General features: G+C 41.5%; 1 protein-coding gene across 1 annotated transcript in view; it reads right to left on the minus strand.

The window, feature by feature from the left end:
- Positions 1–27,365, minus strand: part of UBE3C (ubiquitin protein ligase E3C) — a 177,909-nt gene that overhangs the window by 82,254 nt on the left and 68,290 nt on the right. The window contains exons 11-15 of the mRNA XM_045006074.1: positions 25,053–25,139; positions 14,888–15,045; positions 13,051–13,277; positions 4,610–4,714; positions 2,824–2,911 (exon numbers count right to left, since the gene is read on the minus strand). Of these exons, the coding sequence (XP_044862009.1) occupies positions 2,824–2,911; positions 4,610–4,714; positions 13,051–13,277; positions 14,888–15,045; positions 25,053–25,139 (665 nt within the window). The remainder of the gene's footprint in view (positions 1–2,823; positions 2,912–4,609; positions 4,715–13,050; positions 13,278–14,887; positions 15,046–25,052; positions 25,140–27,365) is intronic.

The raw sequence follows: 27,365 nt of genomic DNA on the forward strand, positions 1-27,365 counted from the left end.
CTGTGCACTTCAAGGTTCCCAACCAGATATTGAACTTGATAACCTGAATTCTGTTGTGCCTGATTCTGGGACTAGACCTCATCAACCCCAGCTCTTTAAATTAATATTAACTGGAAAATATTAATAGAATCAGTAACCACTTAAAGAATCAGGCAACACAGCACACTTTGGAAACTCCATTCTCTGAAAAGCAGCAATTACTTCAGGAATATTTTATGCCCCTCACTTTGGGTCAAACCATGTAACTGATTGCCTCAGAAACCTCCACCACCACTTTACCCACAGTTTACTTTCCAACACCAACGCGGTTGGCAATGGACCTATAGCAGCTTCCAGACGGCTACAGCAACCTGCTTCTGGCCCAGGAAGGGTATCCTCATGTATGTGTCTTTATGCTGGAGAGTTGGGGTTAGCTGCTCATAAAGCTCAAGAAACATAGCTGTATTCATGTGAAAGTTCTCACCCACTGCTGGTCATCCGAGGTCTGCATGACCATGCGATCCCACCAGTCTGTGCTTGTGGGCTCTGGTCCAGAAGCACCTGTCGACATAGGGGGCATCAGCAGCTATACCAAGCATTAATGAACAGAATCAGCCTATTCAAGTCTGCCATTCCTGGGTACTCCTCCACCTCCATCATAAACTGTGGAAGGGTCAGAAAATGCTGCCGAAATGTCCACCTGTTTCTTACAGAAGGTCTGCCCATTTCCTGACACAGGAGTGAAAACGCAAGCAATAGAAGTTCTTCAGAAGGTGCCTCTTTCATGTTGCTGGCTCCAGTAGCTGGGAATGCACTAGTCAAAATGACTGCTCAGCAGGCTGTGTTGGCGGGCTGATCAAACTTCCTGTAATGTGCAGTATGGAGAGTCACGTTTTCCCACAGCACACCACAAAGGGCTGGAGAGTGGCCACATTTTGGTGGGGACGAAGGAGTCTGGGATATGGTTGCTTTGACTAGGGTCTCTGTGCTGCAGTACGGATGCCAGAGCCCCAGGTTCAGGCCTGGGTTAGAAAATTCCTAATCTAGTGTTAACAATCAGTGTAGATGCTCAAACCCTGTGTTCTCTAACCCAGGATCAGCTGACTTGAGTCCCACTAACCCTGGGCTTATATTACAGTGTAGACATACCCACAGAGAGCCAGGAGCAATCTGGGCCGATTGCCAAATATATCCTGATGCTGGAGTCTTCCTCTCCTTCAAGTGCATGAATTCAGGAGGGGAATATCTCAAGGTCTCAGTACGGAGGTATATGAAGTTAGGTATATGAGGCGAGGCTGTCTTGGAACCTCCTCCCTTGGTCTCTCACATGGAAGCTCTGCCTTGTCCAATGAGCCAGAGCTCAATATCACCAACATGAAGCACTCGTGATCCAAATGCCTAGAGCTGCATACACTGGCAGAACCTAGGCTTCAGTGGTGATGTTTTCTCTATGTGAAGTAGCTTGCTGGGCTTGCCGAAGGCATGGGAAAAACTGAGTTTGTGCCAACTCAGGCAGTGCTAATACTAAGCCCTGGCACTTGATATTCTTGGCCAACTTGAGCTTCTGTTTCGAAAGCTTACTCACTCTGAAGCACTTCAAACAGTCCTTTTGTTAGATTTACATGAGTTTCCCTGGCAGTGGGGGCCCTCAAGGGGTTGGAAATGCCCCTCTCCTTTCTCAGGACCCAGGTTAACACCTGAAGGCATATCTGGCACCTCCTGTACAACATGGATGACTCTTGAAGCAGACAACTCAACAGAAATGACAGTCTGTATTCCACAATGTTAAGTTGAGGTCATAACTCCCTCCGACAGAATTTCCCAAACCCAGAACTGCAGAGATGTGATTCTTATTCCCTCAGGCTGCATAACACGTAATGCCCTCATTCTCCTACGTGAACTTGGGGAAGAAAGAAATCCCAAGGGTTTGAGATATTTAAGCTTGCAGGAGCAGACACAAGCAGCAGCCTCAGCAGGAACTATTGGACACTCATAGTATCATTAGAGTGCTTTCCAGTTTTTACTCTGTATAGTCTCTCTTCTGTGCTAATAGGCTGAAGTGAAGAGACTGTGATGCAGAGGGCAGAAGCTAACAGCCATGCTCCACCTCCCCTGAATCTCCTCTGTCCTCTTCTCCTGCCCGATCTTCCCAAATTCCCTCCAGTTTAAGTACCCTATCTTCCATTACTTTCTCAAAGCTTCACTTAAGCAAAATTATTGATCTAGTGAACATTTTGCCTGAGTGCAGCAGGATAAAATCCTAAAAGAAGTGGAGTGAAAATACAAAGGTTTGAAAATCAGCTGATTATGCAGTGAAATTTCTCCCTCATATTTACATATTATGGCAAATAAAACTCATCTGTTATATTTATATATAAATGGGTAGCCTTTTAAAACATGAATTTCCCATCATATAACATAAGAGTACAATGAGATGCTTTTATGTATTATACAATAGTCTGATTTTATATTTTACATATTATGCATACACACACCAAGCCTAATCATGTCTTCACTCTATCATCATTGATATAAGAATGGCAGCAGAAGGCTTAAGGGAAGCTTCTTCTTCCATCCCAGAAGAAAAGTTAAAACTATATGTATTTAAAAAAATATAAAGCTAGTCTAACTCTACATCACAGTCAGTCACATTTTAAATAAGTGAGGGTACTGAGAGCAAATTACAACTTAAACACTACATTGCTATTAGGAACCATTATGGTTAGCTTGAACTATTCAACTGAATTTTAAAAACCTATATTTCCTTATAACCACCACCTATGAGAGACAAATTGAGATTGCTCTGGTTCCTAAGGCAAAAGTGTTATGGACACAGTATCTTACCATCCAAAGTAGACTGCAGTGGTCCTATTCTTCCCATTCTTCTGACTCTCCAAACATGTCTGGCTGATGGCACATAAAGCTGTGTAACCTAATAAGTTAATAAACCTTGTAGTTAAGCATTTCCTATTAAAGATGCAACTAAATACATGCTTAAATAGTACATTGATGAGTCCAAGCAGTTGTGTTTGAAAATCTAAATAGTTATTAAAATAATATTCAACTAAAACTAGAGTAGATGCAATGTTAAGACAGAGAAATCAAGAACTCAAAAATCAGGACGTGACTGGGTGAAAGGTAAGCCTTAACTCTGCCTCCTTGTGGTTATAACGTAAAATATGGTTGTAAAACACTGGTGAAATACAATATACAGTATAATTCACACTACCGATTACTATATATTACATAAAGTAAGTTACAGTACTAAACACACATTCTTCAGATATAGTTTGGTTTTTTAAGTGTCAAATGAAAACTCATTCTTTTCAGCATTTCTGTGAGATATCCAGGCACAAGATCTTAACAAGCATGAAGAACTGGACCATTCCAGAAATTTAGATTATCTCAAACTTTGGGAAGTCTTAAGTGTGTACATCACATAAAATAAACAAGTTTTTTTTTTTTATTGTGCATGAGCAACACTACCAGCTGCTAAGAGCTATACAGTTAAAACTGCTGGACCAATTTACTTCAAACTTGGCTTGTTTCTTAGATCCAAGCCTTCAACTGTTCCAGTTATGCTTGTGCAAATTTTCTCACAGGCATATAAGTATTCCATCTCTAACACACACACACTCTCCCTCTCTCTCTCTTCAGAAACAACAAACATGATTTTGCTCAAACTCTAAAGGAAATAAAGTCTCTTTTTTCACACAACGAACAGTCAACCTGTGGAACTCCTTGTCAGATGTTGTTGTACAGGGAAGACTATAACAGGGTTCAAAAAAGAACAAGATAAGTTCATGAAGAATAGGTCCATCAATGGCTATTACCCAGGATGGGCAGGGATGGTGTCCCTAGCCTCTGTTTACCAGAAGCTGGGAATGGACAACAGGGGATGGATCACTTGATGATTGCCTGTTCTATTCGTTTCCTCTGGGGCACGTGGCATTGTCCACCGTCAGAAGACCAGACACTGGGCTAAATGGACCTTTGGTCTGACCCAGTATGGCTGTTCTTATGTTCTCTTCTAGGGAGAGATCAAGCATGAACATTTTTATTTCAAAAGCAAAGCTTGACTGCTTCCGCTACAATTCAGAGAAATCCTCTTTCAATGAAGTAATTCTTGCCATAATGTATATTCCTTACAGTGAGAAGAGGCTCACTATAACCCAAATTGTAATTTGCCCACTGTATATGTATCGAGACAATTTGGGACTTGCATTCTCCTTTCACTATAAATAGAACATTACTACATCCAGGATCACTATAAGTAGGTTCCACTTTACAAATTGGTAATATGACTACATGTAATGTCTGATTAGTTGCAAGACTAACTAGAGATGTTTAAGAGAACAGCAATATATGTCTAGATTTTAAACTAAGTTAATTCCTGTGCAATATCGATGCCACACTCCAAAAGTAATTCTCATACCTCACAGCAAATATCTGACTATGTATTAAAACGTCATATAATTTAGTCTTGCACTAGCTGTTACTAGTGCACACTTTCCCAAGAAAACCTGATTCCCTGTATTTGGGAGTTTGAATATACTTGATAAAATACAGACTAGATGGGGAAACTCAAGGTAAATATCTAAAATGTTGTGTGAAGAAACATTATTGTTACCTTATCGGCTTTAATGTTTTCTTGTTCTGACAGCCAGTGATTTGGTGGACAGAAATTTCTTCTTGTGTCTCTAGATTTCAACATTTTCACTAAATTAGTGATGACCTAGATGACAGAAACAGTTCTATTAAATATAAACTAGTTCACTAAATGACGCCATGCAAAGGAAAGGCAATTCTTCAAAGCAAATTTCTAAAGAAATCATGTAATAGTGTGTCAGGTTAAGTTATTTCACCCCCTAAATAACACTACATTGTTCTCATTGCTAAATACTTTAGAAGATGTGATTAAGCAATTGAGATCTGGCCATAAATCATCACTAGAATTAGTTTACTGAAAAGTGCTTCCCCTTCTGCAGATCACAGGAATATCTCTAACGTATAAAAAAAGTTATATGCTAACTCAGAAAAGCTAAAAGTAATCACATCAGCACAAAATAATTTCCTTCTGTAGGATCATTTATTAAAAATAAGAGCTAATTCTAAGTATTTATACTGTGCGTATCAAGTTACCTGAGCCTTGTATAAGATTTTTAAACATTTTTACATTAAGCATATCATACCACCTCAGTCCCATATCCTAATACTGAGTATACATCTCAGGCTGCCAGCTCCAATTTTAGATTAGAAAAATTGTTATTTTTAAGAACATTCCCCACTTCTTCTCTCCCCAGCACCAAACACATTTTTCACAAACACCAGATACTGACCTAATGTAAAAAAATAAAATCAATTATATTTAGTCTTGAAATTGTATAACTCCAATCGTCTCACCAAAATATTATTTTATATATTCATACATAGCTGACAAAAATTAAGCAATTTAAAATAAAAGAAGTAAGGCCATTTCAATATCAGATGGTCCAAGAGAATGAGAGTACAGGTAAACACAAAAATCTGACATTTTTATATATTTATATAACAAAATGAGGAAGCTGGGGAAAACACTTATCCTGGGCATTAGGCACCTCTGACAATTTAAAAAAATACAACGGACACATCAGCAGCTCCCCAAAAGCAGAAAATAACCACTCAGAAATATCAAATCAAACAGTACCTTTACAATACCCTTTTGCACCCACAAATATCACCCCTGATCACACCCCTCCTGCTCCCAAATCTAGGTACAAAAATTTGAAATGACTTAGTAACCCTACACAAATATATGTTAAACAAATGGAAGGATGCATTTTTACAGGAGAACTAGCCTAAAGCAAGTTACCAAAGCTACCACAAGTAGAAATCCACTTTGCCACTTAAAATTATAGCACTTGAAAAACGAGTAGAAGAAATGCACAGACAGTGCTTTCAAGCTATTTCTTGCTTAAACACAGTCTTAATGGGCAGGTGTCAAAAGCAACAAAGAACTTAATGGACCTTCCCAAGAGCTTTGTCTCTAGATACTAAACAAAGGACCTTTTAATATCCAGTTTGTAAAGGAAGGTCCCGCAGGTTGGAATAAGACTGAAAGAAAATGCTTTAGGAGAACTGTTTGATTACACAGGAATTCTTTCATCACCTTCCCCTTGTAAAATTCAATGCAGCCTAGATCAGTCATTAAAGTTCTGAGATTCCATTAGCTGCCCCCCACCCCCCCGTTACAAAATCTAGAAAGAGATCTTCCATGTGAAGTAAAAGGATGTGTTAATAAAAAAAATTTTTAAACAGTTTAAAGAAGACTGCATTAAATTAGCTGGGACTGGAGTTACCCCAACAAAATGTATTGGATTCTTAAAAATGAAAAGCACAATAAACAAAAAAGTTTAAATTTTAATGTCCTTTAAATTTGTTTATATTTTTAAAAAACTACATAAAAATGGGAGTTTCCTTCTAATAATGTACCAGACGCAAGCATCAGTGCAAGTTAAACTTCAGGAAACGTAGTTTTTGATTCTACTGTTTTAGAATGGCCAACTCAGAACTTAGTAAAATATAATCAACTACTTAAGTGTTTGAAAAACTCCTGATTCCACAGAAAGGCTTAGAATTCTAAATGCATCAAATCATATTTTGACAGATATTTCTATTTCAATATTCATATCATAAGAAGAGAGGTATTCTACTGAAAAGGAAAGAGGTCAGATGGTTCCATGTGTCAGATCTTGTCACTTCTCATGCCCCAGTTATGCTCATGCTTAACTTTACTATGAGTAATCCCATTCATTTAAATTGAAACTACTCACATGCTTATCATTAAGCACATCTGCATTTGCAGGATTAGGATTTAAGTGTATATCAGTATTAAATATTGCATACATGTGCTTTCCATAAACATTAATGGAGGGGGAACGTGGAACACATGCAAAACAAGTAAGAGAAATCCAGAGCATAGCTCATAGAAAAGACTATACCCTATTTTCTTAGCTGTGTAGCCATGGCATTAGGAACCAGTAATCTTTTCCCATTTTTATATGGTTCAGAAAAATGAAAGGAAAAGCAAATAAATATTTTCTCAATAATCACAGAATCATAGAATTATTGGACTGGAATTATAGGACTTGAGACGTCTTCTAGTCCAGTCCCCTCCACTGAAGGTGGGACTAAGTATTATCTAGACCAGTGGCTCTCAACCTTTCCAGACTACGTACCCTTTCAGAAAACTAAGTGAATGTACCCTCTCTCAAAACTGAGTGATTAGGCAAAAAAATGGCAAATGAAATTTAATGTGGATAAATGTAAAGTAATGCACACTGTAAAAAATAATCCCAACTATACACACAATATGATGGGGGCTAATTTAGCTACAACGCATCAGGAAAAAGATCTTGGAGTCATCATGGATAGTTCTCTGAAGACGTCCACGCAGTGTGCAGAGACGGTAAAAAAGGCAAACAGGATGTTAGGAATCATTAAAAAGGGGATAGAGAATAAAACGGACAATATATTATTGCCCTTATATAAATCGATGGTACGCCCACATCTTGAATACTGTGTACAGATGTGGTCTCCTCATCTCAAAAAAGATATACTGGCAATAGAAAAGGTTCAGAAAAGGGCACCTAAAATGATTAGGGGTTTGGAACAGGTCCAATATGAGGAGAGATTAAAGAGGCTAGGACTTTTCAGCTTGGAAAAGAGGAGACTAAGGGGGGATATGATAGAGGTGCATAAAATCATGAGTGATGTGGAGAAAGTAGATAAGGAAAAGTTATTTACTTATTCCCATAATACAAGAACTAGGGGCCACCACATGAAATTAATAGGCAGCAGGTTTAAAACAAATAAAAGGAAGTTCTTCTTCACACAGTGCACAGTCAATTTGTGGAGCTCCTTGCCTGAGGAGGTTATGAAGGCTAGGACTATAACAGCGTTTAAAAGAGAACTGCATAAATTCATGAAGGTTAAGTCCGTTAATGGCTATTAGCCAGGATGGGTAAGGAATGGTGTCCCTAGCCTCTGTCAGAGGGTGGGGATGGATGGCAGGAGAGAGATCACTTGATCATTACCTGTTAGGTTCACTCCCTCTGGGGCACCTGGCATTGGCCACACTTGGTAGACAGGATACTGGGCTAGATGGACCATTGGTCTGACCCAGTATGGCCGTTCTTATGTTCAGGACTTTGATTTGTCTTGTGTACCCCCAAGTTTCACCTTACTTAAAAACTATTTGCTTTATAAAATCAGACATAAAAACACAAAAGTGACAACACATTACTGAAAAATTGCTTCCTTTCTCATTTTTGCCATATAATTATAAAATAAATCAATTGAAATTATATATAGAGAGAGAGAGAGAGAGAGAGAACTTTCATTTCAGTGTATAGTATATAGAGCAGTCATTGTAAGAAATGCATTTTAGTTTGTTCTGACTTCGCTAGTGCTTTTTATGTAGCCTGTTGTAAAACTAGAGAAATATCTAGATGAGTTTATGTACTCCCTTAGAAGACCTCTTCGTACACGCAGGGATGCGTGTACGCCTGGTTGAGAACCACTGATCTAGACCATCCCTGACAGGTGTTTGTCTAACCTGCTCTTAAAAATCTTCAATGATGGAGATTCCAGAACCCCCCTAGGTAATTTATTCCAGTGCTTATCTACCTTGACAGTTAGCAAGTTTTCCTAATACTTAACCTAAATTGCCCTTGCTTGAAAACTTATGTCCCCCCTCAGTCGTCTCTTCTCCAGACTAAACAAACGCAATTTTTTCAATCTTCCCTCATAGGTCATGTTTTCTAGACCTTTAATCATCGGTTCCTCTCTGGACTCTCTCCAATTCATCTACATCTTTCCTGAAATCTGGTGCCCAGACTGGACACAATACTCCAGTTGAGGCATAAGCAGCGCAGAGTAAAGTGGAAGAATTATTTCTCATGTGTTGCTTACAACACTCCTCCTAATACATCCCAGAATGATGTTTGCTTTTTGGCAACAGTGTTACACTGCTGACTCATATTTAGCTTGTGATCCACCTTGACCCCCAGATCCCTTTCTGCAGTACTCCTTGCCACTCATTTCCCATTTATATGTGCGCAAATGATTGTTCCTTTTGCACTTGTCCTTATTGAATTTCATCCTATTTACTTGATCTGGACAAACTGGAGAAATGGTCTCATTTTGAATTTTTATCCTATTCTCCAAAGCACTTGTAGCCCCTCCCATTTTGGTATTAGTCGCAAACTTTATTAGTGTACTCTGTGCCATTATCTAAATAATTGATGAAGATATTGAACAGAACTGACCGAGAACTGATCCCCGATGGACCCCCCCCCCAATATGCCCTTCCAGCTTAACTGTGAACCACTGATGATTACTCTCTGGGAACAGTTTTCCAACCAGTTATGCACCCACAGGATAATAGCTCCATCTAGGTTATATTTCATAGTTTTTTTTTTATTAGAAGGTCCTGCAAGACAGTATCAAAAGCCTTACAAAAGTCAAGATACACCACATCTACCGCTTCCCTCCATCCATAGGGCTTGTTACCTTGTCAAAGAAAGCTATTAGGTTGTTTGACAGGATTTATTCTTGACAAATCCATGCTGTTACTTATCACCTTATCTTCTAGGTGTTTGCAAACTGATTGCTTAATTATTTGCTCCTTTATCTTTCTGTGTACTGAAGTTAAGCTGACTGGTCTAATTCCCGGGGTTGCCCTTATTCCCCTTTTTATAGATTGGTAGTCTATTTGCCCTTTTCCAATGCTTTGGAATCGCTCCTGTCTTCCACTACTTTCTGAAGATAATTACTAATGGCTCAGATATCTCCTCAGTCAGTTCCTTGAGTATTTTAAGACGTATTTACACTCATCTAGCGCAACAGTCTATTATTTGATAAGCTATTCCAATTTCTAACTTCAGCAAAGTATTTTTACCTTTTTTTTTTTTTGGTTGGGAAACATACTGCTCCCTTTTCTTTACTGCAAATCAGTGCAAAGCAAGTGTCAAGTCTGGATGGTCTCCTTTGGAAAAGACCTAGTGCCATACATTGAAATCTTGCCAAAACAAGGTGAATTTCAGCCTTGACTGTTAAATTTTATCAATAAATTAGTCATGTGATTGAAAAGTAAACAAGTGCTGTTTTGTTATTAACCACATTTCTGATCAGAACTAGAGACCAAGATATCTAAGATTTACATTTATAATTTGCTTAATAGACAAAACAAACTGCTGAGAATAGTATAGGTAAACTGAAAAGTAAATAAGTTCAGATAATTTTTCTGGAGTCTAGTAGCTGTCTGGAAAAGAGTAATTTTTTTGTACTGTATACACAACTATCATCTTGTATCAGAAGACACGAATTCAATAGCTGCTTGAAAGAAAACAAAATGTTAAGCCAATTTTATCATAACTTCAAGTGAAGAACCATGATAAAATAGGATAAACTAAAAGGCACAAAGAGAGGAAGACATGATATAAACCACATACATAAAAATATCCAACATGCTGTCTTTCCCAGTAAAATAGAAATACTGGCATCTCAATTTGTGACCTTTAAATTGAAAGTTTATTTGGTAATTTAAAGACAAGTAATTAAATTAAATTGTGCAAACATATATTAGATCAATCTGCACAAATTATAAATTCAGTGATGCATTAGGACTGTATTCAATGCAATCAAAACATTATCAGTTACTCTCACTGCTACTAATGCTCATGCTCATAAGTGAAATGTGTTGTAAAATTAGGCAGAATGGGCTGGATAGAGGCTATCATAGACTTGTAGAATGAATAAGCATTCCTTAATTAGCCCATCAGGTTAAGTGCAAGCATTAATGGGCCTTTCCTAAAGTCTAGCATGACATCTTTCTCCAAACATGGCCAAGAAGAAAGTTCCATTAGCAATATTAATACAAGCTTAGTTGATCATTTTCATTCAATTAACTTCTTTCAATTAAATAGATAGCTTGACAAAAGCAGTGATAAAAGACCTGAAGGGACAGCTGATGACTCGAACTGAACATTAGTGTGCGAGAGGTCACCAGTATTAAACGGACTGTAAATCTAGCATTCAATTTGGAAAATGCATTTCTTCTGCTCCCACTCCTTTAATGAGCAATTTTAGCTGACTAGATGTGTTTGCTGCAGAAATTTCATGGCAAGTCAAGTACTCTTTTTTTTTTCCCCCAACAGTTATATTCTTCGTTTTTTTCCTGCCAACATACTCAGCTTTCCTTAAGTTATACCTTCGGTTTCCATGGGTAAAACTGGGTAGGAACATATTGGTAGTTATTTAAGAATAACATACATTTAGGTATCAGAGGGGTAGCCGTGTTAGTCTGGATCTGTAAAAAGCAACAAGGAGTCCTGTGGCACCTTATAGACTAACAGATGTATTGGAGCATAAGCTTTCGTGGGTGAATATCCACTTAGTCGGACGCATACATTTAGGGTATGTTTATCGTGCAATAAAACACCTGCGGCACAGCCGCAGATGGCCCAGGTCTACTGACTTTGGCTTGTGGGAACTGGGGCTCTGTGGCTAAAAACTAGTGTAGACATTCAGGCTCAGGATGGGAGGGTCCAATCCAAGAGTGAACACTCACACTGTGATTTTTAGTCGCGTAGCATGAGCCCCACAAACCCAAGTCAATTGACCTGGGCTCTGAGATTCAGTGCTACGGGTTTTTTATTGCAGTACAGATGTACTCTAAGTCTACGTCACTGGACTGATTCACCAATGCATTATAGCAGTTTTCCACTACTGGTCTCGATGCAGTTGTGAAATGGTGTAACAGCAGTGAATATCAATCTCACGAGTCTGCAGGTCAGCAAGGCACTTACTCATAGAATCACAGGACTGGAAGGGACCTCGAGAGGTCTTCTAGTCCAGTCCCCTGAATTCATAGCTGGACTAATTATTATCTAGACCATTCCCTGAAAGGTTTGTGTCTAATGTGCTCTTAAAAATCTCCAATGATGGAAATTCCATAACCTCCCTAGGCAATTTATTCCAGTGCTCAACTACCCTGACAGTCACAACGTTTTTCCTAATGTCTAACCTAAACTGCCCTTGCTGCAATTTAAGACCATCGCTTCTTGTCCTATCCACAGTGGCTATGGAGAACAATTTTTCTCCCTCTTCCTTGTAACGACCTCTTATGTACTTGAAAATTGTTATGTCCCCTCTCAGTCTTCTCTTCTCCAGTCTAAACAAAGCCAATTTTTTCCATCTTCCCTCATGCAGTCATTTTCCATTTTGTGTGTGCGCGAACTCTAGTTGAGGCCTAATCAGCGCAGAGTAGAGCAGAAAAATTACTTCTTGTGTCTTGCTTACAACACTCCTGTTAATACATCCCAGAATGATGTGTGCTTTTTTTTTGCAATGTTACATTGACGACTCATATTTAGCTTATGATCCACTATGATCCCTAGATCCCTTTCCGCAGTACTCCTTCCTAGGCAGTCATTTCCCATTTGTATGTGTGCAATCTGAGGGTGGAGATAGATGGCAGGAGAGCGATCACTTGATCATTACCTGTTAGGTTCACTCCCTCTGGGGCACCTGGCATTGGCCACTCTCAGTAGACAAGATACTGGGCTGGATGGACCTTTGGTCTGACCCAATATGGCCATTCTTATGTTCTTATTGTTCCTTCCTAACTCTTAACATTAAGCATGTGAGCAGATCCACTGATGTTAATGAAACTTCTCACATGCTTAAAATTAGTCACGTCTTGCTGAATTGGGCCTCAATTAATACTCATATTCTATACCAACTCCTGCATAAGTCAATTAAAATATGAAACAAACTCATGTCAAAACAAAAAGCTACAATTATTTAATTTACAGTCACCAAAATGACATTGTTATTCTGTATACTCTTAAATGCAGAATTTACATTAAAGCAAATGTTATTTCCAAATTCCACGTTTCCTAAAGATAACCTCTGAGATAGAAGTATAATTGTGAAACAAACTGCAGCCAAATACTGTTATGGTAAATGTCAATATAAGAAGGTCTAAAAGTCTTGTTTAATCTGTAACTGAAAAATGACATCCTGTACCTTAAACAGCTGAATCCATCGTTTTTGTTCCGTTTGTATACATTGCTGCATTTCTGTATTTGTTGTAACTCCAACACTTCTAAATGCTGCAATATATTCCTCACGAACTTCTGGCTTTGTTTCTGGGTAAGCCAACTTGATGATTCCTAAACATGCATCTCGAAGGCAGTGTGATAATATTACCAGCTCGTCTAGTGTAAAAGGCATCATTGATGATTGTCTTTGACCTACAATTACATAAACAATAAGGTTACATTTCTAAAATAACATTTCTAATCAATTTTTTCTATATTTATATAATTATTCTTTTACTCTGTAGTGCAAAAACAATAGTCACACAATAGAGAAAGGAGACGCACGAAGGAAACAAAAGCTACAAAACGTAAGAAGTTGGCAAAAATTAATGAATCTAGCAGTCATTTTATTATTACAATAGTACTGGCTTAAAATTACAATGAAATGGATATTAACATGCGCACTTAATTTTTGTACTACATACTTATTGTTCAGCTAACAGCCTGCAGACCCAATCTTCATGGTCCTTACTTTACTCCTGGAGGAATTCTGCACCAAAAAATTAAAAATTCTGCATACAATATTTTCAAATGCTGCAAAATTCTGCATATTTTCTTTTTCAAAATAACACAATATAATCACACCAGTTTCAATGATTTTTGGTCATTTTATTTCAAAATACCTGTCAGCAAGTATGTCTGTAACAATACAGACAAAAAAGTTTCAGGAAATGTTTTTTGACAAATAGATTCCTTACTAGGCATATTAGTACAGAACTCTGAGTAATAAATTCACAAACTACAAAACCATATTTCCCGCACCCCTCAAAAGCAGTGCAAAGGCTTGGGAGAGTCAGAGGTAACGGAGAAGCTGAGGGAGAGAGAAGTAAGTTGCTAAGAAGGAGCCTGGGTGTGAACTTGGAGGGTTGTTGGGTATGGGTGAGAAAAGTATGGAACAGGTTTTTTTTCAGGGGTGGGGAGGGATTGTTAGGGAACTTCCCCCATGCAGACGCCGGCTGACCCCTAGCCTCTCCCATGCAGGTCAGGCACATCTGCCCCTGTCCCCATGTGTTCCTGCACCCTCATGTGTCCTTGAACCCCCTGTCCACGTGTCCCTCCACCCCCACTCAGACACCCACTCCCCCTATTCCAATGTGGCCCTGTAGCCCCTGTTCCTATGTGGATCTGTACCCTCTCCTCCCTCCCCATGCATGTCTATGCCCCCACCAGGCCAGTCCCCTGTCCTGTGTGTCTATACCCCCTCCCCCTGTGCCTTTGTGCCTATATGTAGCTCTGCACCCCTCCCCCATCACCATGTGGCCCTGAACCTTCCTCCTCACTGTGGCCCTGTGCCAGCACAGCTCCTGCCCCAGTCTGTCCTCCCCCAGTAGCCCTTATGAGCCTCCATCTGTCCCCCCCTCCCCCCGCAGCAGTCTGTCTCCCCATAGCCCATCACCTGACATGGCCTGACAAGTGCTGCGAAAACGGCAGGCTCTTTCTTTTCCCTAGCTGGCTGGGAACTGCTGCTGTGTTCTATCACCACAGAGTCCTCTGGTGGGAAAAATGCATAACTGCAAGAGTTATTTTCTGATGGGAGCTGCTGCTGTTCTTGCACAACCATGCCCTCTGGTAGGCAAAAGGCGGAACTGCAGCAACGTTTTAGCAGAAGCTTTTTTCTGCTCAAAAAAATAAAAAATATGCACGTGTGTAGTAGCACAGAATTCCCCCAGGAGTAACTCACACAACTCCTACTGAAATCAACAGTAATTTCAAGAGAATACGGTCTGTCAGATCAGATTCTAGAGAATGCTTGAAGCTCTTACCTTCTATAGGGTCACCAAAGAATTCATTATCATGTATAGAAATAAGTGAATGACTAAACAAAGAACTAAAAAGGTAGAAGAGTGGAATGATCCGACTGGAATCTTCTAAAGACATTGGAGATCCCCTTGATATTACTTGAAGCAGTGGGACCATAGACCTTAAAATATAAAAATTAAAATACAAAATCAATTAAATGTTTCCTTTTTAAAATGCTTTAAGCTTCATCAACATAGTCAAAATATTATTGACTAGTTCTATAAAATTTGCAGTGTTCTAGCCATGTTGGTCCCAGGATATTCAAAAGACAAGGATGGTGAAGTAATATCTTTTATTGGACCAAGTTCTGTTGGTGACAGAGACAAGCTTTTGAGCTTAGAGAGAGCTTTTCTTCAGGTATGGGAAAGGTACTCAGTGTCACAGCTAAGGGCAAGTCTACACTTAAAACACTGCAGCGTCATAGCCACTGTACAGCTTCAGTGAAGACACTACTAAGCCGACGGGAGAGCTTCTCCTGTTGGCATCTTTAATCCACCTCAGCAAGAGGCAATAGCTACATCGACAGGAGAAGTACTCCTGTTGACATAGTGCTGTCTACAACAGCAGGTGTTACGTTGGTCTAACTGCATGATTCAGAGGTGTGGATTTTTCACACCCTGAGAGACATAGTTATACCAATGTGAGTTTGTAGTGTAGACCTGGCCTCTATACATGGTGGAAAAGATTGTTTAGCATAAGGAGTTAACATGTCAGAGACTATTCAAGATGAAGTGGGCAGTTAACACCTCTGTAGTTCTAAAACAAAAGAGGGATAGTGGTTAATAGACTGTTGTAATGAGCCATAAATCCAGTGTCTCGATTGAGTCCATGATTTTTGTCTGACAAAGTTATGAATTTAAGCTTCCAGGTTTACCTTTTGCAGGTGTTGTGAGGACGAGGACTGGGAGGGGTCAGGTATGGAATGATAATTTTGTGAAGAGTTTGCCCATGAGTAATATGGTGTTTTGGGGTTTTTTTTTTAATCATTTTGCTGTGAGTTCATTTGAGAGCATAGTGATTCACCCACAAAATCGGTACCGGGGCATTTAGTGCACTGGATGAGGTACACAAGCTAATAAAGCATAGTCTTAGTTTAACATCTTATATGCCCTCTGTTGGGAACTATATCTTGCTTAAGGAAGATGGAATGATTATTTATAGATTGTCACTGTTTTGTATCTGAGTGCTTAACAAATACAATTACCACACCCCTGTGTTATCTCTATTTTAGAATCCTGTCTTATTTCTGGTTTAGAACTGGAGAACAGAGGCAAAAAGAGATTAAGTGACTTGCACGTTACCACACAAAAAGCCTGTCAGAGTTGGGAACAGAACTCAGATATTTTACACCCCAGTCTTGGGCCTTAGCCACAAGACCATCCTTCATCCATAAGATAAACCTGATAGCCTAAAAGGTCTTTTTCCACCTCTAACTACTATGACCCCATATGAAGAGTCCCCTTATGTTTTATGGTAATTAAATGCATCTTAAAAATAGGAATAGAAGATACATCAGCATGCAGGATGACATTGGAGAAAGGACTGGTAGCAGAGAATAATGAAATATTTTGAATATAAGTACTACACTGCAATTGGAAACTGATACAAACTGAAACAAAGCAATTACATACTTAGAAAATATATTTTCATATTTAATTTTTAAGCAAAAGGTTGCAACAAGGACTATCATGATGTAATTATCAAATACACATGGACGCATACGGAGGTCTAAGAAAAAGTGCCATTTGGTATCTATACATGTTACCGTATTGTCCCGAGTATAGGCCGCACTTTTTTCCCCTAATTTAAGTCTTTAAATTAGGGGTGCGGCCTATAATCAGGAACTTAAAAAAAAAAACAATAAAAATACTTAAAATCCCAGCCGCGGCCGGGAATCAGAGCGCTCTGGGCTGCCCGTGGCGGCGGGGAGCCCAGAGCGCTTTAAATCCCAGCCGCGGCGGGGACTCAGAGCGCTCTGGGCTGCCCGCCGCGGCGGGGAGCCCAGAGCCCTTTCAATCCCAGCCGCGGCGGGGAATCAGAGCGCTCTGGGCTGCCCGCCGCGGCGGGGAGCCCCGAGCCATTTAAATCCCAGCGTGGCGGGGAATCAGAGAGCTCTGGGCGGCCCGCCGCGGCGGGGAGCCCAGAGCCCTTTAAATCCCAGCCGCGGCGGGGACTCAGAGGGCTCTGGGCTGCCCGCCGCGGCGGGGAGCCCAGAGCCTTTTAAATCCCAGCCGCGGCGGGGACTCAGAGGGCTCTGGGCTGCCCGCCGCGGCGGGGAGCCCAGAGCCCTTTAAATCCCAGCCGCGGCGGGGACTCAGAGGGCTCTGGGCTGCCCGCCACGGCGGGGAGCCCAGAGCCCTTTAAATCCCAGCCGCGGTGGGGACTCAGATGGCTCTGGGCTGCCCGCCGCGGCGTGGAGCCCAGAGCCCTTTAAATCCCAGCCGCGGCCGGGACTCAGAGGGCTCTGGGCTGCCCGCTGCGGCGGGGACTCAGAGGGCTCTGGGCTGCCCGCCGCAGCGGGGAGCCCAGAGCCCTTTAAATGCCAGCCGCGGCGGGGACTCCGCGGGCTCTGAGCCCTCTGAGTCCCGGCCGCGGCTGAGATTTTCTTTAAGTTAAAAAAAGTTAAAAATTTAATTTTTTTAAAATAGCACCAAACTTTAAGGGTGCGGCTTATAATCAGGAGCGGCCTATACTCGGAACAATACGGTATTTAAATAACTTGAGGGTGCTTCTTGCTTACAAAACAATCACTGAACCTTAGGCTGAAGAAACTCAGAGCCCAAAGACAAATGTGTTTCTAGCAAATTGACCTCAGAGGTCAAAGGCCAAATTTTATTAGCCCAGGATATGATTATCACTTTACTTCTAAAACAGGAAGCAATTTAAATTTATCATGAAGAAATGTAACAAGCTATTCAAATATTAAATTCAATGAAATAAAGAAACCAAGCAAGTCAAATTGCTGAAAGGCAAAAAAAAAAAAAAAAAAAAAAATTAAGTTATAACACATCTGGTTCCTGCCTTTCACACTGTTCTCATTCTCCTTCTCTCTGTCATCATTTTCTTCTCCCTTCTGCCCTTCCATACCGACAGCTCCCCAAGGCTCTGGCCCCTAAATTAACTGCAATATATTTGATTTACATTTTGCTTCACAGAGGAATAAATTAAAAAAAAAAGGGTAATAATTGGAGATATACCAATCTCCTAAAACTGGAAGGGACCTTGAGTCCAGCCCCCTGGCCTTCACTAGCAGGACCAATTTTTGCCCCAGATCCCTAAGTGGCCTCAAGGATTGAACTCAACCCTGGGGTTAGCAGGCCAATGCTCAAACCACTGAGCTATCCCTCCCCCGTAATTGAACTGAGATGTGGGACTAGAAACTCTCAATGTACACACAAACATAAGAGTCATTCTGGGAACGAAAGCCCAACTGATCTTTAAGGAATGAGATATGAGGATAGGAAGAACAGTATTTTTGGAGTGGGCGGGGGGGGGGGGGATAGAGTAAAACACTCTCTCACAACTGTTCATAAACCTTATTCTCTTTGATTTCTTTAATTTCTTTTATGTGAAATTTAGGATTTTTTCCAGAAAATTTTTCCCCCTCAGTAGTACCCAATGGGGAGGATCAAACACCCTTTGAGGCTGCACGCTGCTGGCATCAGTATATGGGGCCCAGATGACTCTGGGCTTGTCTACACTTACATTTTATAGCGCTCTAACTTGCTGGCTCAGGGGGGGTGGATTAGACTGGCTCATAGAGGTGGATTACCAGGAGCACTAGGAGAGCTCTCTCCCAGCGCTTGCGCACGACCACACTCACACTTCAAAGCGCTGCCACGGGAGCGTTCCCTCAATTCCATCTTGAAGAACAACAGTTATGAAAGGTTAGTCCTTTTGTTCTTCTTCAAGTTTTGCACGTGTACATTCCACTCTTGGATCGGCCTTCATGTACACACACACACAGACACACACACAGCGGTACAGCTTGACCAAATACTGAGTGATGGCATAATAGGAGGTGAAAGTGTGCACTGTTGACTAGGCTGCTGTTTTCCAAAGGTCCAGGATAGGGATCTGCCTTAGGAATGCCACTGAGGATGCTTGTGATCTTGTAGAGTAGGCAGTCAGCTTTTCTGGAGGTGAGTTGCCTGCCAGATCATAACACGCGTGGGATACAAGAAGTTATCCAAGATGAAATTCTCTTGGATAATAAATTGGAAAACCTTTAATTCTGTATGCTATGACCATGAACAGTTAGGTGGACTGCTGAAATAGTTTGATCCTGTCTATGTAGAATGCCACTGCTCATCTAACATCCAATGTGTGTAGCCATTGCTTGTCCCTGTGTGTGTGTGGTTTGGGGTAAAATACAGGTAAGTAAATTGATTGACTGATACAAGCATCTGAAATTACCTTAGAGAGAAACCTCAGATGAGGGCATAAGTACACCTTATCTTGAAAGAAGTCTGTGTATGATGGTTCGGATGTGAGGGCATGCAGTTTGGAGACCCTTTTAGCAGAGATGATAGCAATTAGGAAGACCACCTTCCAAGAAAGGTATAATAAGGAGCATGTTGCTAGAGGCTCAAATGGTGGTCCCATAAGTTTAAACAAAACTAAATTCAAGTCCCAAGGGCAAATGGGCTCCCTTAGTTGATGGTACAATCTTTTCAGACCTTCAAGGAATTTAATTGTCATTTATTAGAAAAAAACAGAACAGTTATGCATGTGAGGGCGGAAAGCTGATATTGCTGCCAGGTGAACCATGACAGGAAATCACTAAGCCTTGCTGTTTCAGGTGCAGCAAATAGTAGAATATTTATTGGATGGATGAATGCATCGGTGAGACTCCAGTTTGACAAGTCCAGGTAGAGAACCGCTTCCATTTTGACAGGTAAGTGGCCCTGAATGACAACTCTCTGCTACCTAGTAAGATCTGGTGAACTTGCTCCAAGCAAGCCTACCCTTTGGGATTTAACCATGGAACCTCCAGGCCATTAAATGAAGGGTTCACAGGTTCAGGTGGATCAGCTCATCATGGTCCTGAAGGATCAAATCTAGGTGCAACAGAGTTGGAGTTGCCACTGAGAAGTCCAGTAGAGAAACAGCATTGGCATGTCATGCTGGGGCTATTAATACAACACAGGAGTGGTCCTGCTTGACCTTTAGTAGCACTCCGTGTAATGGTGGGATTGTATAAAGCTTTCCTGTACAGGGTAGCAGGAAGACATCAGTGATAGAACCCAGACAGTGGCCTTGTACTGGTGACATTTTCTGTTGTACTTGTTTGCAAATAAGTCTATTTGGGCAGTCCCCCACTGCTGAAAAATGTATCTGGCTATATCCAGGCGAAGAGACCACCCGGAGTGACTGGAGAAAGACCTGCCCAGGTGATTTGCTAGCTTGTTCTGCACCGCTGTAAGGTAAGAGGCCTTGAGGTTGATTGAATGGCTTCTGCTAAATTCCCATAGGTGAATTGCTTCCTGACACTGGAGGGATGACCAAGCTCCTCCCAGCCTATAAAACATGTTGTCCATAAGGACAAACAGGTTATCCCCCAATATGAGGTAGGAAAAGCCTGACAGGCAAGAAAAATCCCCCTGAGCTCTCTGACACTGATAAGAAGAGTGAGCTTCATTGAGGACCAAATACCCCGAGTTCGGAGAGGCCTCAGGTGAGCTCCCTACCCTAGAGTCAACACATCTGAGACTAGAGTCATTGACAGCTGAGGGCAGAGGAAGGGAATGCCTGCACAAACACAGAGGATTCAACCACCAATTCAGAAAAATTAGAACCTGCTACAGTACTGTGATGCAGATGGCCTGGCAAGTACACTGAGGCCAGCCACATCTGAAGGAGGTCTGAGGTGAAGCCTTGCATGTTGTATTACATATGTGCACGAGGCCACGGTGCCCTAGGACTCTCATATAGTTTCAGGCTGTTGTGATTGGTTGAATCTTGAGGTTTGTCACAAGAGATTGAATATAATGGAACCTTGACTTTGGGAGGAGCACTCCCAGAGGAGAGTCCAACACAGCCCCTATAAACTCTATCATCTGCACTGAGCAAAGGATAGACTTGTGGTCACACATCTGCATATGTTCCTAAAATAACCAAGAACTGGGGTTAGCTCATGTTCTTGCGGTTGTCTGGAGTCATTATGGACAAACTCCCACTTAAATACTCTACTGCCAGTTCCCCAAAACTTAGGGGTGACCATTTATCTGTGCCAAAGTTCACAGGCCTCAAGCCTTATGCTAACTGCTAAAGCAATGTCTTACAGGATACAGGCCTGTAGTTTCCTTGCATTAGTGCTGAATAAAATGAATGCTAAAGCTAGCTATAGGCTACATTCGGCTTTCGGGATTAGGAAATAACGGGAGTAGAAACCCTTCCCTCTTAAATTCTGCAGAACCTTTTCCCATCTGAAGAAGAGATTGAACCTCTTGGACCATAAGTTCTTTGTGAGAGGAGTTCCTAAAGAGAGACAAGAAGGGAGGGTGGAAATGAGGGGCAGAAATAAATTGGAGGGTGTATTCCACTTCTACAGCACTCAACACCCAATAGTCTGTGGTGGTACAGGACCAAGTACTGAGGAAATGGGAAAGGCAGTTTGCAAACAAAGGAAAAATGTGGTCTAGCATCCTTGAGGGTCTCATCAAAATGCCTGCTTATAATGCACTAGATGTTTAGGTGAAGCAGGCACTGAAGCAGAGGTAGGAGGAGGTGGCAATCTACAATTATAACCTATACTCTTCCTTCTCTGCAGATCCTATTGGACAGCTGAAGCAAAGTACAGAAGCGCTTCCTGGAAGGGGTTGAGGTGTACAACCCAAGGGACTTTAATGTCTCCCTGAAGTACTTTAACCTATGGAGCTTAGCATCAGTCTGCTCTGAAAAGAGCGAGGATCCTTCAAAAGGTAGGTCCTACACAGTCCATTGGACCTCCTGCGGGAGCCCAGAGAACTGCAACCAGGAGCTCCTACGCATGGCCACTGCAAAAACCATGGACCTGGCGGCCAAGTCAGCTGCATCCAGTTGCACCGCAGTCCTCGCCACCTATTTTCCCTCATCCACTAGTGAGAAGAACTCCTGCCTAGCCTCTGCTGGGAGCAGAATGTCTTTAAATTTCAGTATGGAGTCCCATACATTAAAGTCATACCTGCCCAAAAGTGCATTGCAAAAGAGTGTTGCAATCTCGAGCTGCAGCACTCCAGTAGAATGAACTTTCCTTCCAATCAGGTCTAAATATTTTCAGTCTTTTGATTTTGGGGTTGCACCTTGATTTCTCTGCCTTTCTCTCTCATTCCCAGCAGATATCACCAGGGACCCCAGGAGGGGATGCAAGTAAAGAAACTCATAACGCTGGGTGGGTATTGTGCTCAGCCGTCTTTCAAGTTGGGGGAAGGGATGCAGGTATCTACCATAGTCCCTTAACTGGGTCCATAATGGTGTCATTGAGAGGCAGGGCCACTCTGGAAGCACCTGCAGTGGCTAAAGTATCAACCAGGTGATGAGAGAGTTCTTTTACTTCCTCCACCTGTATGCCCAGACTTAAGGCAACCCTCTAACAATTCCTGGTGTGCCTTATAGTCATCTGGAGGAGGTGACATGGCCTCTCCCTCTCATCCCCCACCCCGACATTGCCTCATCGGGGAGGAGGAAAAGGAGGCAAGTATTGGCTGCAGATGCTCTTCCTCCTTTTTTTGATCTGCAGGGTCCTGTTGAGCTGGCACTTGAAGTCTGGACCCAGGCTCGGTACCAGAGTCAGGAACAGGTGGGTCGCTGCCACATACCTTTCCGAGGTTACCAAATAGGAGTGCCTGGAATACGATCAGGAAACTGGGGAAAAGCCCCACAGATAATCCAAAGAGGCCACTGGATAGGCTTGGGTCCCCAGTGACCTCCTGGCAAACCACCACACAGTATTCCTGTGACAGGATCCATTGAAAGGGTGGAAAGGTCTTAAGGAGGAGTTGCTCCGAGGATGGGAAAGGTAGGACCCAACCTCCGATTCAGAAGATGTGTCTCCTTCCACTAACCATGGAGATGCAGTTCCAGATGGTGCCGGTGACTTGTACCGAGTTGGAGAAGCCCACAAAAGAAGCAAGCATCATGGGTTTCCCCTTGGATTGTACCAAAGTGCACACCATCAGGGCAACATGAAGCTGGCACGGTACCCAGCATTGTAGCAAACCTGCCAGTCCTCCCCTGTCCACCGGCACCAGTAGCGTCAACTCTTGTACTGCCAGCGATACTGGCACCAACAGGGTCAGGAAGTTCCTGGCAGCAGCAAATGCCTGTGGCATGGTCACTACGGTTCAGGGCCACAGATGTAGCTCTGGACTTGACAGAACATGCCTAGGCACCCTAGTAAACACTGCCATCTTTTGAGGAACCGAAGCAATTAAGTGCTTGGGCTTAGACCACACTCTACTCTTATCCCCATCCTAGCAGACATGGATCTCCCCCTTTCAGCACTCTGCTTCTTATGCCTCTTCTTAGGTACTGGGGATGGTGAGCAGTGTTGGGACTCAGGTATGGTAGGAGGTGCACTCCTCACGAATGCCAAGGCACTTGGCACCAAGTCTGACAAACCTGGCTCAGAAGGCAGTCTAAAGGCCACCTCCCTGAGTCTAAACTTTACCCTGGCTTCGTGATCTTTCTTTGTGAGAGGCTTAAAGTCCCTGTAAATTTGGCAATGCTCTCCAATATGAGCTTCCCTGAGGCACTTCAAGCAACTTGAATGTGGGTCACTGACAGGCATAGCCTTATTGCAGAAAATGCAGGGCTTGAAGCCCGGTCACAGACATCCCTCGGCATTGGGAGTCGACCAATACACTGAGATTTTTTTTTTTTAAATCTAACTAAATACTAATAATCTTAATCACACTAACTATTTACAATACAAGAGAACACAGTTCACTGACAGAATTTGTAAATGCAAGAAGAGCAGATCCAGAGGCCACCATGGGCAGCAGTAAGAAGGAACTGAGGGAACTTGGGGTCGGTTGGCCCTTTATACCGACACCAATGGCACGTGGCAGCAGAGGGCGCTTGAGCCATCCTGATGGGTACCACTGAGGGAAAAAATTTCCAGCACCTGTGCACACAAAAAGCAGAATGCACATGTGCAATCACTAGAAGAAGAAAGTATGCGTATTGATAAACATTTGTGCAATGATGCTACAAATCTCTGCACTCTGGAAAATAGCTGTCAACCAGATTATGGGATTATAAATATTGTACCAGTATTGAAAAACAAGCCAGACGCCCCTTAATAGAGAATTATGTAACTAGGGCACAAATTACACACTTATGCTTTAATAACTGCACAGATTTGCTGCATTCTGATTGGCTTAGACTCCTCTTCAGTTATCATACATAATAATGTAAACCCTGAAGTGCAACAGTGCAGTTATATTTTTCCAATTTATTTAAAACTATTTCTTTTAGAATACTGCATTGCCATTATGAAAAATATTCTATTGCACAAAATTAGAACAAACTTATAACACCGTTATGGTGTTTAAATAACTTTTTTAATATAACCAGTGTTAACACCCTGCACACATACAAACTGCTCCTAAAATCTGGTGGCATTAAGGAACATTGTGGGGAAAGAGCAGGAAGGCAAATGGATGCTAATGAGCCATCTGCCATTTTACCTATGGCCACAGGAGTACATCTACAAAGGGAGTTAGGCTGTGGATCCAGGGACATACTGTTTTCCTTACCTCCACTGCTCACTATATCTATCCTGCATATCTGGCCTCTAGACTAGTCTTTCATATCCTGCGTATCTGGCCTCTAGACTAGTCTGACATTTTTCAGGTTGAGAAGAACCTGGGAACTGGCATAATAATTAGAAAACTTCAAATATCAATATTTTTAAAATAATAAAGCCATTTTTATTCTAAATAAAGATTAAGTCAAACTCCCACTGAAGTCAATTGAAGTTTTGCCTTAGTAAGGACTAAGTAAAAACTTTAGGGTTTTGTTGGTTTTCTGGTTTGTTTTTCCTACCATCATATTTGCCCACTGTACCACTAATTCTCTTTTCCTTCTCATAACACATGTTATATTATTGAAAGAGCTCAATTATAGAAATGATATAATACATACCCTGTAATCATTCGTGTAGTCATTGAAGAGATTAGATACCAAAGATGCCTCAGGAACCTGGCATTAAATGCTAAACTGTAAAGAAGCCTAAAAGAGAAAAACCAAATATATTACTGAAGCAAATGAATGTTGTCACGCAAGAAAACCACAATATTTGATCATGCCTTTCAAATCAAGCATTCCCCAAACTGATGTACAAAAATATAAATTAAGGTAGTTTTAATATATATAAACTTTAAAAAGATTTTGAACTGTTAAAGAAAGGGAGTAATAATGCCATAAGGTAAAAAAATCCAGCAATTCTGCAATGAGAAATGCACAGGCAGACCCTGCATTAAAACCTGCATCACACTGCAGTCCTGAGGCCCAAATTTGTACAAAGGAATGAGGCACACATTAAACAAACATTACACGCTTCAAACCTCTGAGTTATTTTATGAGTAACATTATAATGCTGAGGTGGGAAACTGACAGGTCACTCTGAGTGGCTTAATTTATTTTAATTAGCAAAGCAAATTGACAGATTGTTTTAAAATACAAATTTTTTATCTTAAAATAGATTAAAATGTCTTATAAATAGCTAATCTCCACAATAATAATTATTAGTTTAAAAAATCTAATACACTTATTGTTGTGTGTGTTCAGGTACAAGTTATGGAATCAAATACATTCCTTTTTTAGAATCTAGCATAACAATTAAATCCAAGGGACAATGTTTGTTCTCAGATATACAGGTATTCTCCTTTTAGTGTAATAGGAGTTGCAACCCCCAGTGTACATTGAAGGCAGAAAATGGCCCCTGAGTATTTTACAGATGTCTTTAAAACTTGGCGTGCACTTTCACAGATTAAAGGTATCATTCTTCGAAGAATCTCCAGTCACACACAAATAATCACCGTTTCTTCTTCAAGTGATAATCCCTATGTGAATTCTACATGTGGGAGATTAGTTAGCAGCAGTCGATTAGGAGGAGGTGCAAGGATGCAGATGGTATAGAAGTCTGTAATACTGCCACTCCCACAGCTGTATCTGTAACAGAAGTCTGCACCAATGCACAATGTTTTGTAAGGGTGTGGATGGAAATCCTGGTAGCCTCCCTTCATATATCTAGTAAGGGTTCATCCTGCAGAGATGCCACAGAGGTTGCTTACACTCTGGTGGAATGGGCTTTCACCTCTGTTAGGGGAAGGGGGAGGGATAGAGGAGGAAAGATATGTGGGTCTGTGATGGGATGTTAGATGGGGTGGGATCTGAGTTACTACAGAGAATTCTTTCCTGGGTGCTGGCTGGTGAGTCTTGCCCACATGCTCAGGGTTTAACTGATCGCCATATTTGGGGTCAGGAAGGAATTTTCCTCCAGGGCAGATTGGCAGAGGCCCTGGAGGTTTTTTACCTTCCTCTGCAGCATGGGGCACGGGTCACTTTCTGGAGGATTCTCTGCAGCTTGAGGTCTTCAAACCGCAATTTGGGGACTTCGATAACTCAGACATAGGCTAGGGGTTTGTTATAAAAGTGGATGGGTGGGATTCTGTGGCCTGCATTGTGCAGGAGGTCAGACTAGATGATCATAATGGTCCCTTCTGACCTTAAAGTCTATGAGTCTATGTGTGCTAGGTGGTAGAGAAGAATGATGCAGTCCAACATCCATTTAGAGAGTCTGTGCAGATAGTGGTTGACCCACTGATTGCTCTGCCAATGGTTTACAATCAGTGGTCTGCAGATCCCGGGGGTACACAGACTATGTCAAATATTTCCAAATGGGTCTGTACCTCCATTCAAAATATTTTAGGGGTCCACAAATGAAAAAGATTGAAAAACTCTTGTCTAGTTCATTCTCTGTAGAAATGTCTGTAGGGAGTAATTTGTTGGGCAAGAGTCAACATGGTCAATCAAGCCTCACCAATCTGCTAGAATTCTTTGAGGAGGTCAACAAGCATGTGGACAAGGGGGATCCAGTGGATATAGTGTACTTAGATTTTCAGAAAGCCTTTGACAAGGTTCTTCACCAAAGGCTCTTAAGCAAAGTGAGCTGTCATGGGATAAGGGGGAAAGTTCTCCCATGGATTGGTAACTGGTTAAAAGATAGGAAACAAAAGGAAGGAATAAATGGTCAGTTTTCAGAATGGAGAGAGGTAAATAGTGGTGTCCCCCAGGGCTCTGTACTGGGACAAGTCCTATTCAACATATTCATAAATAATCTGAAAAGGGGGTAAACAGTGAGGTGGCAAAATTTGCAGATGATACAAAACTACTCAAAATAGTTAAGTTCTAGGCAGACTGCAAAGAGTTACAAAAGGGTCTCTCAAAACTGGG

The sequence above is a fragment of the Mauremys mutica genome, chromosome 2 (assembly GCF_020497125.1).
Source record: "Mauremys mutica isolate MM-2020 ecotype Southern chromosome 2, ASM2049712v1, whole genome shotgun sequence".
In the NCBI taxonomy this organism is placed as follows: domain Eukaryota; kingdom Metazoa; phylum Chordata; order Testudines; family Geoemydidae; genus Mauremys; species Mauremys mutica.